At 58.4% G+C, this 17,325-nt stretch overlaps 2 protein-coding genes across 23 annotated transcripts in view; both read left to right on the plus strand.

Moving 5' to 3' along the window:
• Window positions 1-12,427, plus strand: part of ANK1 (ankyrin 1) — a 55,773-nt gene extending 43,346 nt beyond the window's left edge. For 8 of the 22 annotated variants that reach the window (XM_023940794.2, XM_023940797.2, XM_086865390.1 and 5 more), the window contains 15 exons: window positions 55-259; window positions 429-525; window positions 883-1,111; window positions 1,294-1,419; window positions 1,500-1,619; window positions 1,829-1,913; window positions 2,170-2,244; window positions 2,713-2,844; window positions 3,039-3,185; window positions 4,795-5,347; window positions 6,045-6,303; window positions 7,555-7,638; window positions 7,889-8,056; window positions 8,353-8,474; window positions 10,250-12,427. In XM_023940794.2, the coding sequence (XP_023796562.1) occupies window positions 55-259; window positions 429-525; window positions 883-1,111; window positions 1,294-1,419; window positions 1,500-1,619; window positions 1,829-1,913; window positions 2,170-2,244; window positions 2,713-2,844; window positions 3,039-3,185; window positions 4,795-5,347; window positions 6,045-6,303; window positions 7,555-7,638; window positions 7,889-8,056; window positions 8,353-8,451 (2,379 nt within the window). In that variant the 3' untranslated portion in view covers window positions 8,452-8,474; window positions 10,250-12,427. Of the gene's footprint in view, window positions 1-54; window positions 260-428; window positions 526-882; window positions 1,112-1,293; window positions 1,420-1,499; window positions 1,620-1,828; window positions 1,914-2,169; window positions 2,245-2,712; window positions 2,845-3,038; window positions 3,186-3,676; window positions 4,196-4,794; window positions 5,348-6,044; window positions 7,378-7,554; window positions 7,683-7,888; window positions 8,057-8,352; window positions 8,475-10,249 lie in introns of those variants that run through there. The other 14 variants (XM_086865392.1, XM_086865389.1, XM_086865391.1 and 11 more) reach the window with 7 other exon arrangements.
• A 603-nt stretch (window positions 12,428-13,030) lies between these two features.
• Window positions 13,031-15,839, plus strand: NKX6-3 (NK6 homeobox 3). The gene is made up of 3 exons (XM_086865415.1): window positions 13,031-13,838; window positions 14,865-15,034; window positions 15,111-15,839. The coding sequence occupies exons 1-3, from the start codon at window positions 13,457-13,459 to the stop codon at window positions 15,339-15,341; spliced, it is 783 nt and encodes a 260-aa protein (XP_086721541.1). The 5' UTR covers window positions 13,031-13,456; the 3' UTR covers window positions 15,342-15,839.
• Window positions 15,840-17,325: the final 1,486 nt, after the last annotated feature.

Here is a 17,325-nt window from a genome sequence, read left to right on the forward strand (position 1 = left end):
TGTCCCAGCCTGGGGAAAAATCATCCCTGATTCCCATCCTTGTACTACCCACAGGCACAGCCTGTGCCTGATGAGTTGGTGACTAAGCTGCTGGGGAACCAAGCGACCTTCAGCCCCATTGTCACAGTGGAACCACGACGGAGGAAGTTCCACCGCCCCATTGGCCTCCGTATCCCACTGCCACCATCCTGGAAGGACAATCCCCGAGACAGTGGTGAGGGTGACACCACCAGCCTACGTCTGCTCTGCAGTGTGATTGGTGAGACTACAAGTGTGCTCTCCACGGGGATGGGCTGGGCTGCCTCAGGGGGATGCAGCTCCAGGGAGCTCAGTAAAGGGTGCAGCTGTGGAGAAAGCAAATGCCTGGGGGATGCAGACCCTGGGCTTATGGAAAGAGACAGTATGATCACCCTTGCTTTCTGCTGCAGGAGGGACAGCCCAAGCCCAGTGGGAAGACATAACAGGCACCACAAAGCTGGTCTATGAAAATGAGTGTGCTAACTTTACCACCAATGTGTCTGCCAGGTGAGTCCTGGGCAAACGTGTCCATCTCAGGATATCTGGTACTCCTTGGACCTTACTACAGCCTTTGCCGGGAAAAGCCCCTTACTGCTGTGCTGCCCTATTCCTACATGCAGGGTGGTTTCCTCTAGCCTTAAGACCCCCATGTTGCCTGAGCACACTCCAGGAACCCTCATGAAAGCTGGGTGTGCAGAAGGAAGGGGGCCATTATCTGTACTTGGCTGGGTCCCCATCACAGATGGGGCTAGACCTGTGTCCAGAACTCTTGGGGCTTCCTCTGCAGCCCAGTTGGCTGTTGAGGGGGGCAGGGGGCAGCTCTCTGCCACCGCCCAGCAGCACCCCAACCCAGATCTCCTGCAGGTTCTGGCTGGCCGACTGCCCACGCACAGCTGAGGCTGTGCACTTTGCCACCATGCTGTACAAGGAGCTGACAGCCGTGCCCTACATGGCCAAATTTGTGGTGTTTGCCAAGATGAATGATGCACGAGAAGGCCGGCTGCGCTGCTACTGCATGACTGATGACAAGGTTGACAAGACTTTAGAGCAGCATGAGAACTTCACTGAGGTGGCCCGCAGCAGGGACATTGAGGTTTGTCCCCAGCAGCATGTGTGGAGGGCAGCAGGGAGAGGGATAACAAAGTGAGGGGAGGCTGATGCAAGTGGAAGGGCCTGGCCCTGGCATGGCTAGGAGAGTCAGGGTTACCTGCCCTATCCAGGAGCAGGATAAGCAGCTCTACACTGTGTCTGAGTATATTTTCTGCTCTTGGGCAGGTGGTGGAGGGAATGCCTTTGCATGTCGAACTCTCAGGGAATCTGGTGCCTGTCAAGAAGGCTGCTCAGCCCCGCACCTTCCTCTTCCAGTCCTTCCGGGAGAATCGTCTTGTCATCCCCATCAAGGTAATGTCAGGGCACAGGACCGGGCAAGCAGTCAGGGCCCTTCCTTGTGCCAAGCCACCTAACTGGGCTCTGGCACTCAGGTCCGGGACAGCAGCCGGGAAGCCAGTGGCTCCCTGTCATTCTTGCGCAAGGCCATGAAATATGAAGACCTCCAGCATGTGCTCTGCCACCTGAACATCAGCATACCACCCTGCACCAAGGTCAGTCTTTGGCACTCTGACAGGGGGCAGTGAGGGCACATCCCCTCCCCAAGTGCAGGGGACAGCCCTTGCTGTTAGCTTTCTTCTTCACCTGCTCCATTTGACCACATCATGCCACTCTGGAGCTGAAGGAGAAGCATTCATGTCAGGGCAGAGCAGTTGCCCTCTTTCCAAGCTGTTGACCCCTTGTTTTGTCACCACTTTTACAGGGCAGTGGCAGTGATGAGCGAAGGAGGACACTGACGCCATTGTCTCTGCGGGAGCGATACAGCATTCTAAGTGAGACCAGTTTTGGTACGCAGCCTGCTGGGACCATTCCAGCCCACTCACTACCTGCACATGGGGTTCTCAAGCCAGTGGGAAGGCTGGGATGGTCCTGTCACAGTTGCACTTACAGCAACTTCCCTTTCCCTGAAGGTTTCCTTGGCCCTACCTGCAGGGCAGTGCTATGCCTATGGGTCTGTGTGACCCCCAGAGCCAGCACCCCATTCCCCTCACCACTCTGGTGCAAGGCCCTGTGCAGCTGGGCTGACTCCCTCTTCTCCTCCAGGCTCTCTGAGCAGCACAGACAAGGCAGACCAGAAGATGGTTGACATAGCAGAACAGCTGGGCCTCAGCTGGGCCGGTGAGTCCACACCTGACAGTTCTGAGGATGCACAACACTCCTTGCAAAGCTGACACTTAGGGAGGCTGGAAGTGTGCTGCCAGGTGTAGAGACTGCTTTGTGCTGCACCCCTGCTGTGAGCATTCCAGGGCACTGAAATGAACTTTTCCATGGCTGTGCACATATCCACACACAAGGGTGGCAGGCTAGGGCTTTGTTATGAGCTGTACATATTGCTGCTGTTGGTTGCAGCCACACAATCCAATGGCAGACCCTACACTTCTTAGCATGAGACCCTATTGTGCTAGTCATAGCCAACCTGAGCAGGAGGGCTTCAGCCCCTGCCCCATCCCAGCTCCTGCATGTTCTGCTGTGCACAGTTACATATAACAGAGGGTTTCTGCATTGGTCCTGGCTGAGCACTTCACAACATCCCTAGCCTTGTGATGGGCACCAGAGGGTATGATACTGATGTGGTGTTTTCCCCAGAGCTGGCACGTGAGCTGCAGTTTGGGGTGGATGACATCAACAGGATACGTGTGGAGAACCCCAACTCCCTTCTGGAGCAGAGCATAGCCTTACTCAACCTCTGGGCCAGCCGCGAGGGCAAGAATGTCAAGAGTGAGTAGTTGTGGTGCCCTTTTCCAGACACAGAGGTGGCAGAGCAGAGCAGTGTGTGCATCTTCAAGGATCACTGGCTGGCTTTACAGTGGTGGTTCATGCATATCTGCCTTCCCTGCCCACCTGGAGGGTGTCTGGGGCACGGCTGTGTCTTCCCAAGTGACTAGTTTGCTGGCACTATCTTCCCCTTGCAGTTGAGAACCTGTACACGGCACTGAGGAACATTGACCGCAGCGAGATTGTCAACATGCTGGAGGGCTCGGGTCGGCTGAGCCGCAGCCTGAAGGGAAGCTGGCGCTACACGGACAGAGACTACTCCCTCTCACCATCCCAGATGAATGGTGAGCCCAGCTTCTGGCAGGGAATGCAGGAGGGCCCTTGAGGCCACAGTCTGTGCAGAGACTGGGGCTGGTGTCTTGCCTGACCAGGTTGCACCCACTGAGAACTGAGTGGGCACATTGCTGACACATGTGGCCTCTTCACTGGGGCTTATGCTGCAGAAAGCTTGGCTCTGCCATCCTGCTTTCTCAGAAACTCTCCAGGTGTTTCTTACCTCAGTGTGCCAGTGAGAGGTGCCTCTGGCTATGCAAGCTGTTCAGCGGCCAGGGAGCTCACTGAGTCCTGGCTGTACAGCTGTGGTGGTATGCCTGGATGTGGGGACACAGCCGGAGTCAGCTGTGGCATATGCTGCTGGGGAGCCGGCACACCAGAAAGGGGCAGGGCTTTGTGCTGCTACAGCCCTGCACGGTGGCTCTGCCCCTGCAGCACTGGCTCATCGCTCTCTCCCTCTCTGTCTCTCCCCTTGTTCTGTTTTCTCTAACATGCCACCTAGTGCTGCCAGGTGCGGGCACTCCTGTGGGTCACTTGTTTTCACCTGTCTCCTCTGAGCTCATCCTGGCCTCTCCTCTCATCTTCCACTGCCTGTCTCCACTGTCTCCACCTCAGCTAAGCCCTCTGGGAGCCGCATCCTGCTCCAGCGACTGCATGTCATCAGGGACTACCCCTCTTACAGCTGTCATGCTTGCAGGCAGCCATCCCAGGCCTTCTCCTGCACAGTCCCATGTTCCTTCCCTTGCTGGCACTGCACTGCATGCTCCTGGCCAGGCACCTGGGTGTCCATGTGTGAGGTGCCCTTTCTGTGCCAGGGGTGCCAGCTGTACCCTGTGCCTTGGCTGTGGTTGCCATTCCCTGGCTGCCAGGGGAGCAGAACAGGTTCACTGCTGATATCCAGGGGTGAAAAAATGGCTCAAAGCTGAAAAAGGCTGAGCAAAGCCACCTGCATGGGTGGGAGTGCCTGGCTTGGTTGTAATTCATATAGATATGCCTGAGCTGTGCACATCCTGGGCGATGAGATATAACAGTGGCTTGTAGCCCTGGAGACACTAACAGGGTTGTAAGGCCCTGACTGCCTTCTGCAGGGCCTTGACCCCAAGGTGCATGGCATGTTCCAGGGCCATCCTTCTCTGCTCATGGTACTTCCAGCCTGCTCCTCTGGGCTGTGGACAGTGTTTGGCTTTGAGAGTTGGTGCCTGTCAGACTCGGCTACTTGAACTCCAGGCTAACTGCCAGCCAGCTGATGCTGGATGGGGGCTGTGGGCAGGGACCAGGGGTCTGATGGAGCAAGGTAGCAAAGAGGGCGCTGTGTCCTTCAGTGTGGATGGAGCATCGTGTGAACACCAGCCCAGTCCTCCTTACAGGGAGGAGGCAGTCCCAGGACCTGCCCAGAGCAGCCCCAGGACTTGAAGGGAGGCATGGCAGCATTTGCAGGGACCATGTGAAAGCAGCCGCTGCTGTGAGCACAGCCCTGCTCAGCCTGGGCACAGGGCTGTGGCATGACCTTTGCTGTCCTTGGGGCAGTCATCCTCCCAGAAGCTGTTTCCCTTTTGTCCTACTGTGCTTGTGCGTGTGTGAGATGGCTGCTGGACATGATGCCTCTGTCTGCCCATATAGGTTACGCTTCACTGCAGGACGAGCTGCTGTCCCCTGCCTCCCTGCATTACACACTGCCATCCCCGCTGCGTGCCGACCAGTACTGGAATGAGGTGGCCATCATGGATGCTATCCCCATGGCTGCCACTGAGCAGGATGCCCTGATGGAGATGTCCGACATGCAGGTGTGGTCCTCAGGGCTCACCCCCTCGCTGGTGACTGCTGAGGACTCCTCTCTGGAGTGCAGCAAGGCTGAGGACTCGGATGCCACAAGCGAAGGCCGGTTCCCAGGGCAACTTCTAGCAGATGCTCATGGCCCAGACCACATGGGCTCTATGGACCTGGTTGAGGATGACACAGTGGACTCAGATGCCATGAATGGCCTGATTGACCTTCTAGAGCAGGAGGAGGGGCAGAGGCCAGAGGGGAAGATGCCATCTGGTGATCATCAACCAGGGACTGGGGAGCAGGACCCGGAGAGTGAAGTCTCTTTTGTTTCAGTTCAGCAGAAGGTGCAAACCAGGATCATGACATCACCTACCTTTAGCCATGCTGTGGAGAGGAGTGCAGACAGGTACTACAGCCTGGGGCACCAGGGTGACCATGGTAGGGGAGCACAACTGCTTTGCCAGCTACTGCCCTGTGCTCGCCAGCTGAAATAATCTCCCTGCTTTGCTTGCTTCCCTGCTGGCCTCCCACTCTGGAGCCCAGGCATCTGCAGTACATAGAACAATGGTTGGGCCGAGTGTCTCACACTTTTCTGGCAATGCTCTGGAGGGCTCCTTGCAGAGCACCTGGGAAGGACCCTAGTCAGCCAGGCCCTGCATGTAGGTTGTACTTACCAGAGCTAACCCTAACCTGGGCTGCCTGCTCCCCCATTCCCAGTGGCAGGAACCCACGAGGTCCCTGGCAGCACCCAGAAATGCTCCACAGCATTAGATGACATTAGAGCTAGACCACACTAGACCATGAGAGCACAGCACACTCTTGCCTAAGACTGGCAGCCAAACCATGAGGCTGTGGGATGGGCAGGGAGCATAGCATAGAGGTGGCCTGTGCCTTTTTGTGCATCTGTGTATTTTGTGCTGCTTCTGCCAGATGCCCAGCAGTGCCGTGAGCTGGGGAGTGGAGCCAGCGCCTCTGGGGTGCAGGCTGCGCCGGTGTGCCTGCCGGAGCTCGGCTGGTGCTCAGGGTGCAGCACTCCGTGCAAAGCTGACTGCCTCTCTCTTTCTGTCTCTCTCTCCCTATCCCTGTCCCTCTCTGGTGCCCAGGCTGAGGGACTGGAATGCAGAAGGCTCCTTTATCTCCTGCCTACAGGACCTGACAGCGGGCTCCTGGCAGGAGGGAGTCACCCAAAAGCTGCTCCCAACGCACACCACAGCCTCCGGGGCACAGGGCCAGGAGCAAGAGCAGGTCCTGATGCCAGCCATGGAGCTGATGCGGATCAGCTCTACAGAGGACAGCGACCGGCAGCCTCAGCACCCCACAGGCGGCTGGCAGGAGTCGTCCGACAGCCGCTTCTTTGGGCAGGTGAGGGTGGGAGCAGGGGACTCAGCCCTGCAGGAAGTGGTGGCCTCTTCTGGAGCCTGCTGCAAGGCCAGTCAGGCAGACCAGGTGCTAGCTCCTCAACTCTTCTGGCATACTTCCTGCCCCCTGGGGTGCCTCTCAGTCCGGAATAGCCTGCAGTGCTTGATACCTGAGCTCTTGCTCTCCATTTATAACCCAGTCACCCTCCCAGGCTTGTTCCTTATTGAGTATCTGCCCTGGCTGCCAGCCCAACAGCCTGCTGGAGCTAGAAATAGAGTTGGTCTAGGGGCCAGGCTGGGTGGTGGGCTTGATGCCACGGTCACACAGAGCCAGCAGGTACAAGGTGAGGGCAAGCACCTTCCCCCAGCCAGGGCACGCACAGCCATCCCGGCAGCACGGCCGTGCTTGGAGGTGGCTGTTCAGCTGCACCGTGTGTGTTACCTGAGTCACATGTGATTCCAAAGACACCCCAAAGCCCTGGCTTTTGCCCAGGGCTTCGTTTGTCCTGTAATGGAAGACTGCACACTGCCCTCCCACCGTAGTCAGGAGGACAGGCTGTTGGGCAAGCTGACAGAGCAGAGGGACAGAGCTGTCCTGCTTCCAGGCGGGCCGGGGCAGTCCTGGGCACATGACCTCGAGCGAAGCTGTGACTGCGAAGGACGCCCAGCTGCCCGCTCCCTTCTCGCCGCCCACAGCCAGCAGAGCTGCGGCAGCTGAGCTTACAGCAGCTCCCGCAGAGCCGGGGCACTGCGTGGGCAGGCTCACAGCCGCAGGCCAGCACCCGGCCCTCAGCATGGCTGAGTTCTGACGGCGGGCTCAGAGCCGCGGCACACGCGCGGCTGTGCGGGCGGAGGCACGATGTGGGCTTTCCTGGCCCAGCTGCTGATCGCTCTGGTGCTTCTGGCCTTCTTCCTGGTCAGCTGCCAGAACGTCATGCACATCGTCAGGGGCTCTGTCCGCTTCCTGCTCAAACACGCCCATCGTGAGCTGGACAAGGAGCTCGGGGAGAGCCCGGGGCTGGCGGATGACGAGGAGGCTCTCTCCGCCAGAGTCGTCCGCCGGCGCGTCCTGCTGAAGGTAACGAGCGGGGCAGCTGAGAGAGCAGCTCTAGAGCCGGTGCAGAGGAAAGCAGTGAAGGGGCAGGGCAGGGTGGGAGACAGAGGCTGTGGGGTGCATGCCAGGGGCATTTTTCTACCTGCAAAACAACTTCCCTCGTTTCCCTCGCGTGCTCTGATCTCCCTTCCGTTCCTGCAGGGGAATGAAGCCCTTCATCTCCCTGGAGAGCAGGTGACTGAGGAGCAGTTCACAGATGATCAAGGCAATATCATCACCAAGAAGGTGAGTGATCAGCGGCAAGATATGGGCAAGGGCATGCCGCAGCCTTTCCCTTCTCCCCTCCAGCCCGTTAGCGTGAGGCCCATGTAGGGCATTCGTGCCCCGCTGTCTTCGGTTACAGTCACGGCACTTCTCCAGCTCATGGGACACACAGAGGCTGCACACCACCTGCAGTTTAGGACCAGACCGGGTGAGGAGGGAGTCACGGTGCCCTGGGGCTAGCTGTGACGCCCAGCTGTGTGGGTCTCCACAGATTATCCGGAAGGTGGTGCGTCATCTGGGCCCTGGTGTCATGGATGACAGGCAGGAACAGGAGGAGCTGATTCTGGAGGGCTCCCTACAGGAGCCCCAAGACCTGGAGGCTGAGGATGATCACTTCATGAAATACTCCATCTTGCGTCAGGATGGTCTGGGTGCCAAGGTACAGTGTGGCTCTTAACTGTGTGTTGCAGGCAGCCTGCACCCAGGACTCTCAGGAGTTCTGCAGGACTCTCAGGCTCTGGGACAATGTCACACTCTGTCCTTTCTTCTGCCCTGTACTCCTCTCCTGTTTCCCCTCTAAGACTTCCAGGGGCAAATACTGCCCACTGCACCAGTCTTCTTGCTTGGTGTTTTCTGCCTGCCAACTGACTCTACCTTTCCCTCTCCTGTCCTCTTCTCTGTGTCTGTCTGTTCACCTGGGTGATGTCCTGCTTCCTGCCCCTGCGGCTTCCTCAGGAGGAGGTGCGAGTGCGTGTCCCGAAACCAGAGGTCTCTGGGGGCAGGATGGGGGCTCAGATAGTGAAACGAGCCAGCCTGAAAAGGGGGAAGCAGTGACCCCTCAAATGGCCTCTTTTGAGGTAACCCTATCCTTGCTCTTCCTTCTGTCCTGGTTCTCCATATTGCTGCCTGCACTGAGCTGCTGGTCATGCATATTCTCCTGGGGAACGTGTGGCGGGGCTGTTCCCAGCTCTTGGCTTGCAGGGAGGGTTTGCTGTGCTGCAGCAAAAGACTGGGGGTAGGCAGCAGTGTGTCTCTAATGATAGCCTGCTCCTGGGTGCTGTGGGCACAGGGTGCCCTGGTCTGCAGTGATGTTTCAGCCAGCTGTGTGCACAGCACCCCACTGCAGCCACAGTGCCAAGGGCTGCTGCTGCAGTGACAGCACCCTGGGTGCTCGGGGTGATCGTCCCCAGTGACAGGGTCACCGAGTTGTTACTCCTGGTTACGCTGGGCTACAGGCAGAGGGGTGGTCTTTGTACAAAGCCAGTCCAGGGACTCGATTGTGTTTGTATAGGGTCTGAGCAGAAGTACCCCCTTCATACATGAGCAGTAACTGTGCAGCCTTGTGGCAGATGAGACCAGCCCTTGGAGCTGGTGCCTTGGTATCCCCCTTCCCAAGGGGCACAGCTGGGCACTGGCAGAGCTGTGGGTCAGATGAAGCACGTCCCAGTTCTGTGGGGCCGTGGCCTACTGCCTCTGCTCACTGTTCTGGGAGATGCAGCTACTGCCTCTGCCAGCCATGTAGAGGAAAGCATTGAGGTTGCTGAAGCCAGAATGGGGGCAGACCTTGGCAGGGTGCTGCTGGGGAATGTCAGGGCAGTAGGGATGCAGGAGTGGTGGGTACAGGAATATGACACTTGTAGGGGCTGATGACATGGCACCCACCTTTGACCTAGGACATTTCTTACATTGATCCCCACTGAGCTCAGAATGACCCCTCAAGTCTTGTGCATTTCCTGATCTCCCTGCCTTCCCTAGAGTGGGAATGGGACTAGACCAGGTTGAAGGCAAGGTGCTTGGCACAGCACGCTTGAGCCTAGTTGCATAATTTTTCTCTGCACACTCATTGCTGGGCTGACAGTGCGGCACTGGGGGGAAGGTGTTGCATATGTGCTCCCCAGCTGTCCAGCACTACCTCCTACTGGTAGGAGGCTGCCAAGCAAGGGCAGTTGGTCCTCTGATCTCTGCTGTATGTGCATGACTTGCTCTGTCCTCCCTTTCCCTTCTCTCTCCTCTCTGTCACTGAGCTCTCTGTGGGTGTATGAAAGTCAAGAGGCTTATGCTTGTGGGCATGTTCATGTCTCCCTCTGCCTGCCCCACTCCCCAGACAGTCCTTGGCTCTGCTTCTCTCTGGGGCACTGCTCCTGTTGCTTTGCCTTTGCAGTTTTCCGTTGTGTGAAAGTGGTCCAGGGTGGGCACTGGGGAAGATTTTTGTCACTGCTGGGAGAGTGGGGTGCAGTCAGTCACCCTAGCTGAGGTGGCGGGGGGGCTCAAGGCTGGCCTCCTCCATTCCAGAACCTAGAGCAGCACTCCCAGCTCCTTCCCAGTGCCACGTTGCAGTTGGTGCAGCTCAGCCACTGCTTGCTGCTCTCTGCAGATGGGGCAGCACCATCAGTACCATCGATGTCATTGCTTCTAGTTCCAGGCCTGCCAGTTAGTGGTGCTCTGTCACAGTCTCTCTGACACCCCTCAAAACTTGTATTATGGTTGCTTGACAGCATGGGTGCATGTGGGACAAGCACAGTGTACAGAAGGGACTTGCCAGCCATGTACCTGGCTGCCCCCAACATTTATCCTGGATGTACCACCAAGAATGCCTGGTAACTCCTCTGTCTCTCTCTCTCTGTCTCTCTAGGATCACACCTCAACACCAAACCACTGAACTTCACACACGTTCTGACACATACCTGAGAAGAGAAGAGAAGAAAGGAGAGGAGAGCAGAGAGTGGAGGGGAGCAGGGCTGGCTGTACATGTTTCTATAAGCTAATGGCATGATTTCTGTATGAGACATACTTACCGTCCTATCCGCATGACTGACTGACTGCAAGACGCATGAGCTACAGTACTTAAAACTGACGAGGGGCCTCTATCCCTGCCCCGCTGCTGCCAGGAGCCCAGAGACAGCACCACACACCAGGGGTATGCTCTCAGCTCTTTTGGGAGGCAAGAGCTGGAGTAGAAGGAAATGAGATGGAGATTGCACATCTGTGTGATTGTGTGTGTAGATGCATCCCCAAGTCTGTGCTCCAGCTGTAAGAGGAAAGCTGGGACAGCATGGTGCTGCTCACCACAGAAGAAGAGGTGCTTGCCCCCCTGCAAATGCCTGTGCTGCCTCTGCTGGACTTGCTTCTCGTCCCTCTCTGTGAGTGTTGGGCTTTGGGGAGGGCAGCAGTGGCCAGAGGGTGCAAGGGGAGGCTGCAGGGAGCACAGCTGCCCTGGGCAGAGGGACTGGTGCAGGGCTGCCCTTCCTCTCCCCAGCACGTGCAAAGTCTCCCACCAGGGCAGAGCTCTGGGCTGAGCACTGAGCTCCTTGCTTATGTTGAAAGTGTAAACTGTACAGCAATCAGCCTTGTGTATATGAACCAATAAATACTATGCAAACCCCTAGGGACACTCTAGCAGTATGTACAAAGCACTAACAGCTCTGCTCTCAAATACCTCTTCAGGCTGCAGGATGGGCAAAGCCTTTGGAATATGTGAGCAGCTCTGGTGAATGGAGCAGGAAGGCTATAGGAGTGGGAGGGCAGCAGCCCATCCCTGTCCTGTGCCACTCTGCCTGAGCCTGGCCCCTTCCTGGCCTGAAGAGGGGGGGCTAGAGGTGCAGTCCCATGGTCTAGCCCCAGTTTGTGTTGGATCCATCTGGATTGAAGCTGTAGGCCTGTGCTGAGGTTCTTGGAGCCCAGGGAGGATGTGCAGTGAGAGAGCAGGGGGTGCTTGTGCCACACATGGGGTTGTGCCTAGCTCTACTCAGCACAATATCTGCTCAGGAGATGAGCCAGGAGCTAGCAATAGCCAACAGCCGTGCAATATGCACCCCAGGCAAGGGCTTTGCAGGGACCCTGGCCTCCCTGCAAGGGGGGTTGTAGCCCTGTATACTGACCCTCTCGGGACCAATCCCAGAGACATGGGGTCTGCTGCCCTGGGGGCTGGGGCAGCCTCAGGCCAGCTGCTCTAGCAGGAGAGCAGCACAGGGCAGAGCGCTCAGAGTCTGGGCAGTAGGTTGAATCTATTGTAATACCTGACTCCAGGAGCGCAGGGTACAGGTAGTGGCACTTGGTCACAGGTCCCTGACCCTGTCCTTTACCAAACTGATACGGGGACCTGGCCTTTGTAGCACAGTGATGTGGGGACGCCCTGCTCTTTCTCCTGGAAGTGGCCATGAACCTGCTTTGCTGAGTCCCAGTTTGTTCTCCGTGGCCAGGTGCAGAACAAGTGCACCTCCAGCTTCAGGCCACGTGGCCTTGGCAGGGCAGCCCTCCCTTTCAGTGGGTACACATCTGCTGGGAGAGCCCCTAGCTGCCCCGCAGCCAAGAAGCCTCGCTCCAGCAAAGCGACTGACCCAGATTAGCCTTGGAGAGCAAAGCAGTCCCCTCCCCACCCCAAAGTTGAGCCATATAGGCACAGACTCTTCATCCGTCACCCTTGCTGCGTACAATAACCTCCCTAGACCCACTGCAACAGCTGACTCCGTAGCATCACCCTAGAGTTGTGTGTGGGTCCAGTGCTTTGGCCTTGTGTATGCCGTAGGGAATGTGCTGTCTGCAACCGTGCCAGGCACCTGCAGTGACATTGCTTTGCGCTCAGATTGCTTGTAGGGCTGGTAGGGGGAGGCTGCACCCAACATTGAGCCTAGAGAATGCTGCAGTCTGCACACTAGAAGCTTTTTAGAAGTTTTAAAAATTACTTTTATTTTCTTTTTTTAATTGTTATGGAAACAAGCCTTTTGGATCTCCCTGTCTTAGGCCCTGATGTATAGATCATTTCCCTGTACACCAGCTAACAGACTATGAATTAATAAATAAATAAATAACACAGTGTCTCGTCTCTGTTTTTCCAAAGATGAGGAAGATGGAGACCCCGGGGCCGGGTCCTCTCTTGCCGGGAGGGCGGGGGCGGCCGTGGGAGTGGCGGCTTCCTGTGTTCTGCCATTCCCGGGGGAGTTGAAGGGAGCAGGAACGTGCGCAGCCTCTCCCGGGAAGTACGGGAGGGTGCGGCGGCCTCTCCCGGCTTGGGCGAGGGGGAAGCGTCCGTGCAGCCGATGCCACTGGTACCCCAGCACGGCGGGAGCTGTCCCGGGGGCACCGGCGCTGCCGAGTCCCCGCCCGAGAGGCCCCGCCCGAGCACCGGCGCGACCGGCGCTGTCCAGCGGCCGCACCGCCCCGGCCCTGTATCCTATCCCATCCCTTCCACCCCATCCCACCCCATCCCACCCCACCCCATCCCACCCCGTCCCGTCCCGTCCCTTCCCGTCCCGTCCCTTCCCGTCCCGTCCCGTCCCGTCCCGTCCCGTCCCGTCCCGTCCCGTCCCGTCCTGCCCCTTCCCATCACATCCCATCCCGACCCATCCCCGAGCCGTGCCGTGCCGAGCCGAGCCGAGCCGAGCCGAGCCGAGCCGAGCCGCGCCGAGCCGAGATCAGTCCCGTTCCTCCCGCTCCCGCCGCCGCCGGTGTTCAAAGCGCAATTTGTCTGGGCCGGACCAATCGTCCGCTGCCCTGAGGCGCAGCCAATGGCTGCCGCGGCCGCCGAGGCCCGGCCAATAGGAGCGCCGCCCGCGGCCCGCCGGCCAATGGGTGCGCGTTATTCTAATAGCCCTCGTCTTTATCAGAGAAATGTTGGCGCTGCCCAAGCTCAAGTTGAGGGTCCGGGCCGGAGGCGCTGCGAGGTCACCGGGCGCTTCCCGGACTGCCCGCGGCCCCGGCCCGCGCCGGGATCCCAGTGCCAGCCAGGCGCCCACGGGCCAGGGCGGGCTCTGGGGCTCTGTAGCCCCCAGGCCATTGGTAATGGGCCAGCCATCGCACCTCCGGGGTTCCGGGCTCTGAGGGCCGCCTCGGTGCTAGAGCCATGGATGCCAACCTGCCAGGCACCTTTCTGCTCAACGGCTCCTCGCTGGGCCCCTTTCCCGAGGCCAAGGCGCCTGTTTGCCAGTACTCAGTGCAGAGCTCCTTCTACAAGCTGGGACCCCCCGGGCTGGGTGCCCAGCTGGCTGCTGGCACCCCCCACGGCATCTCCGACATCCTCGGCCGGCCCGCGGCGACACCGAACAGCAGTCTCCTCCCTGGCTACCCCCACGCGGGCGGATTTAACGGACTGAGCTCCCCGGGCGTCTATTACGGGCCCCAGGTGGGCGCTCTCCCCAAGGCTGGTGGCGAGTACCTGCCGCGGGGCCGGAGCTGCTGGGCGGAGGCGGCCCCGGAGTGGCGGGGCGGCCGGCAGTGCGGCGGCCGTAAGTACGGGGGGCTCGGAGCGGCTGGGTGGGGGTGGGTGGGTGCCGCAGGTGACGAGCACCTTGCAGAGTCCTGAGCCATCGGCATAAGGGCAAGGGGCAGGCGGTGTCTTCTCCATTGCCCTGCACGAGGCACAGGTGGGCGGCCAGCAGGCTGACCCAAGATAGTGAGGAAGACCCCAGTGCCAGAGCTGCCGGACCTCAAACTGTCACAGAACTTCTGGCTCAAGGGCAGGGGCAGCTCTAATGGCAAATACAATATTCTTTGCCTTCAGGCAGCCACAACTGGCAAGGACAGGCAGAGCCCTCTGACTCACAAGATCTGCCGCTCTCTCAGACAGCCTCACTGGGGGTCAGTGCCTGGTTTAGTTCATGGCAGAGACAGGCAGGATAGCCAGCCCCAGAGCTCCAGGCTGGCAGCACTGCCTTCCTGATGAAGAGTAGTCAGGGGAATTGCAGAGTATGTTGCTGCTGTCCCAGAGGGTAGGTGGGATGGGTGCATCCTCTGTCACATGGGAAGCCCCAGGAGGCTGGGTGCAGCTGCTCAGAGCCTGCAGCTCTGGTCCCCTTCACCCCTTTGCAGGTGATGATTTTGGAGCAGATGGGTTAGGCAGTTTGGCCATCTGCTCCTGGCACAGCTGCGAGCCAATGACCAGCTATGCCTGTCTTCTGTCATGCATCCTGCAAGGTGTGGGGCATGGGGGCACAGAGTTCCCAGCACTGCATGGCTCTGGGGTCAAGCACTGTCGATAGCGACCCTTACCCTTGCACCACAACCACTTAGCACTGTCCTTGATCAGGAGGTGCCTAGCCCGGCTCTGGCTCTGTGGGACCTGCACAGTGGGAAGCTCAGCCCTCCTGGGACAGGGCTGAATCCCTGAAGCAGGAATACAGTTTTAATTTGGAGGGGAGCAGGTGTGGAGGAACTCTTTGGTCACCGGGGGCTGGTGAGTGTGTACAGGGGGAGAGCTGTCCAGTGTTAGCTGCTGCCAAGAGCTCACCCACTTCTCTCTTCCTCTCCTGTAGCCCCTGCTCACTTGGCTGACAGCATCCACAAGAAGAAGCACACGCGCCCGACCTTCACGGGACACCAGATCTTTGCTCTCGAGAAGACTTTTGAGCAGACCAAGTACCTGGCGGGTCCGGAAAGAGCACGGCTGGCCTATTCTCTTGGCATGACTGAGTCTCAGGTGAAGGTGAGTATTGGTCCCTGTGTGGCACAGGGTGCGCAGCGTTTTGGCTGCTAACTGAGCTGGGCCCATGGGGCAACAGGTCTGGTTCCAGAACCGACGGACCAAATGGAGGAAGAAGAGTGCCCTGGAGCCCTCCTCATCCTCGCACCGGGCGGGGGGCTCTGGCGGAGAGCGGGCGGCCTCTGAGACCGAGGATGATGAGTACAACAAGCCTCTGGACCCAGACTCAGATGATGAGAAGATCCGGCTGCTGCTGAGGAAGCACCGTGCGGCCTTCTCGATGCTGGGCTTGGGCACGCACAGTGGCTGAGCACAGCCTGCCCCTCTGGGCCAGGAGATGACTGGCCTAGTCACCTGCATCCTGCCAGGGGGTGACTCCCATCACCAGCAGGTGCCTGGCTGTTGGGATGGGGTGGCTGACAGCTGGATGGGGAGCATGGCTTGCAGGGCTGGGAGCAGCACACATGGTAGTGTCAGGTGCAGCCGTGTTATCGGCATTGATGAAATAAAGGTCCCAGTCAAGTCCCGGCACTTGTTTCATGGGCATGTGGTCAAGGGTGGCCTTGTGAGGCTGGGCCAGAGAAGGGGTGGGTTTAGGATGTACGGGGCAGGGTCTGCATGCCAGGCAGGGGAAGGGTCCATGGTGTGGAGCAGGAAGTTCCCACAAAAGCAGGGGCACCCTGGAGATTTTCCCAGAGTTTTCTCTGATTTGGGCGTGTACCAGCAGCAAGAGCTGCTGGTTCAAAAGTCACCCATTGGGGCCTCTTATTGGAAGCTCTTAGCAGCAAATAAATACCATTTATCTTAACAGTGTGAGTGAGAGCCCATTCACCTGTCAGGGCTGCAGGATTGATGTGGCATCAATAGCCCCAGTGTGTTTGCCTGCCAACCTGAGCAGGTCCCCCCTGCTCTTTGCTGCACCCCTGTGCAATGGGGGCTGCACACACAGATGTGTGTGTGCACATGGGTGTGCACACCCCCTGTTCTGGCTCCTCATGGCTCACCAGTGGCATGCCAGTTGTGGGTGCTGCGCAGGGCCAGCTGTCCTTACCTGCTTAGGATGCCACAGACGCTCCAGCTGGCACAGGCACAGTGCTGAAGGCCAGGCAAGCTTGGCAGCTGTTCAGCCAAGAGCCAACTAAGTGCCAGCTAGGTGTGAGCAAACATGTGGGCTGTGTCTTGGAAGGAAATCGATAGCAGATAAGGTGCTGCTGGCCTGTCAGGCACTGATTAGCAGCATGGCACAGGCACGGAAGGGGTAGGAATGGGGCTGGTGGAGGGATGCCTTTCCCTACACTTGCAGGCAGTACCTGCAATGGGCTGGTGGCTGAGTCTACACCTGGGACAGCTGAAGCTCTCATCCACTGGCACCTTTCAGTGGCCAAGAGCACTAGCCTTGTGTGGGGCTGCAGATCATCACTGTACAACTTGCCACGGCCCACACTTGGCTTAAAGCCCTCTCCAGTCTCTCACTGGGCTGTGGGCACTTTGCAAAGAGACCCGACTACTCTATGCCACATTTCCAGAGCTTAGGGGACTACTGTCCCCACATAGGTCCCTTTCCAGCCCCTGCAGTGAGCATGAGCCTTGTAATACTCTCTCCTCAGCCATGCAACCCTTCCACTGCCTCCATGGGACGGATGCTGGGCCAGGACAGAGTTAATGGACCCTTTGCAAGGATGTGGGATGGCAGATCCCATGGGAGCAGGGTGCTCAGGGCTGGTGGCAGGGCTGGAGGAGACACATCACTGTCTGTGGACAGAGCCAGTGCTCAGCAGGAGCAGGTTCCACATGGTGGGAGAAGTGAGGGGCTGCTGGTGGGATATTTTTTTAACATTTTCTAAGCTGCCCAGCTTGGCTGACAATTTTTAATGTACTAACTGCCTGGTCCAGTGAGCTGATTAATTGGTGCTGTGGAGATCAATACAAAACAGAAAATTAAAACAATTTTAAAGTGATTAAGTAGTTTAACACCTGTCTGATGCCACGTCAGGGCTGGGAGACAAATAAAGCAGGTGGCAAAGGGCCTGCTGTAGCCAGGGATAGTGACAAATGGCTGCTGCAGCCTGGCTGCCCCATGCATCCCCACATTGAGACAGGGCCCCAAACAGTGCTGATCCATGCAGGGCCCCAGCCCCGCAGCCAGGACTGACCCCCTCTCCTGCCGATGCTGCCCACTGTAGCTCCCACTTTCCCACCACTGCTGCATCGAAGTGGTGCCCTGTCAGTGCTGGGGGTCTCAACAGGAGTTGTCAGCAGCGAGCAGTAGCTCTGCCCACCCTGTGCCTGGTGCC

The sequence above is a fragment of the Cyanistes caeruleus genome, chromosome 29, assembly GCF_971803275.1.
Source record: "Cyanistes caeruleus chromosome 29, bCyaCae1.hap1.1, whole genome shotgun sequence".
In the NCBI taxonomy this organism is placed as follows: Eukaryota; Metazoa; Chordata; class Aves; order Passeriformes; family Paridae; genus Cyanistes; species Cyanistes caeruleus.